At 32.1% G+C, this 1,404-nt stretch overlaps 2 protein-coding genes across 2 annotated transcripts in view; both read right to left on the reverse strand.

Moving 5' to 3' along the window:
- LOC105450766 (membrane metallo-endopeptidase-like 1) overlaps positions 1-1,404 on the reverse strand; it is a 22,952-nt gene that overhangs the window by 6,087 nt on the left and 15,461 nt on the right. The window lies entirely within an intron of this gene.
- The window catches only part of LOC105450767 (membrane metallo-endopeptidase-like 1), a 9,660-nt gene that overhangs the window by 6,030 nt on the left and 2,226 nt on the right, over positions 1-1,404 (reverse strand). The window contains exons 4-6 of the mRNA XM_011690767.1: positions 976-1,221; positions 425-636; positions 45-228 (exon numbers count right to left, since the gene is read on the reverse strand). Coding sequence (XP_011689069.1) covers positions 45-228; positions 425-636; positions 976-1,221 — 642 coding nt within the window. The remainder of the gene's footprint in view (positions 1-44; positions 229-424; positions 637-975; positions 1,222-1,404) is intronic.

Consider the following 1,404-nt stretch of genomic DNA (forward strand, 5'->3'; position numbering starts at 1 on the left):
CTCTAATTTAAAGTTATTTTGTATTGATTAATAACTGTAAGAATAACTTACATTTGCGAGTTTAATTTCAAATTCAAGTGATTCTTTTAGTTCAATATGGGCTCGGTCTGGATTAGCTCCGAGAATTATAGCGATATCCACCATGTACTTGTAATATGCCTGGACGATTTTATCGTAAAAACCTTTCAACAAATATTCGCGCGAAAGACCGAGCGATGCTTGATCGAGCTATAAAGAATTATAAATTTTTATTTATTGTACTGATTGGAGAAGTGCCACATTCGGCTTCGAAAAAAATATGTATCATTTTATACATATATCACTTTACTTATTATTATTTCTCTTTATATATGATTTTTTATTTATAAATTATGATCTTCATACCGCGCTTATTCCGATATTTTAGGATGTATTACGTGCTTACGCTGATCACACGTCTCGAATTATTTTTCCAGTCGTCATAAACACTAAAACCGATGAAGTAATTAATGGAATAGCCCAATCTGCGGAATCTGTAGACGGAATCTTTCCAAATGAAGTCGCGTTCGTTCCATCTTCTACCGTTCAAAACGGGCCAGCCACCGAGTTTCCTTAAGCTGTTTAATAATGGCGTCAAACCTCTTTGCTTGATAGCGGCTGAAAAAACAGCATTTAGAATTGAAAAAAAACTTTCTTGGTTTATCAATCCGTTGATTGATATTACAAAATGCTTTAACAGTAGGACTTATATAAAATAAATACGATGCAGTTATTCTTCTAATACGTTATGTGTTAAAGTATTTCAATTATAAGTAATACTTTTCTTTTGAGAGAAATATAGTAAGGTCAAAGCTTTGTATAATCTTATTAAATTATCAATATAGAATTTGCAATTTTAATGTTAATGGTGCTATGATTTCGTTGGATTCATTAAAAGAGTTTATTGCGTTTTTCGAGTTTAGCGATTTAAAGGGAAAATTTCATGTGGTTGCTTACTTTTGTTCATGCAGGCCTTGTAGAGATCTTTGACAAGTCTAAATGGTCTCAATTCGTTTGGAGGACTCTGCTGCTCGATACTAAGACGTAGTTGTTCTTTGAGATCATCATCGATAATAGAGAACATAGACACACTAGTTTTGTCGTCAGAAATAATCTTGGATTCGAGGAAGCCACCACAGGCGAATTTGTAAAAGTCATCACAAGGGTGCACATTAGAATTCATGTTTTTTATTACTTCAGAGGCTACGGTATATGTACGTTGAACAGATTAGTTTTCGACATTCACAAGGCGAAATAGTGATTTCTTAGTGTTCGAGTGGAATGAGTTATAACATTAATTTTTTGCGTATAAAACATCAAAATTTATATTTTAGTTAAGTAAATATTTATATGTAGAATATCTTTGGTAAGAAAATATTTTGGAAA

Source organism: Wasmannia auropunctata, unplaced genomic scaffold (assembly GCF_000956235.1).
Source record: "Wasmannia auropunctata unplaced genomic scaffold, wasmannia.A_1.0 LD336055.1, whole genome shotgun sequence".
NCBI lineage: Eukaryota > Metazoa > Arthropoda > Insecta > Hymenoptera > Formicidae > Wasmannia > Wasmannia auropunctata.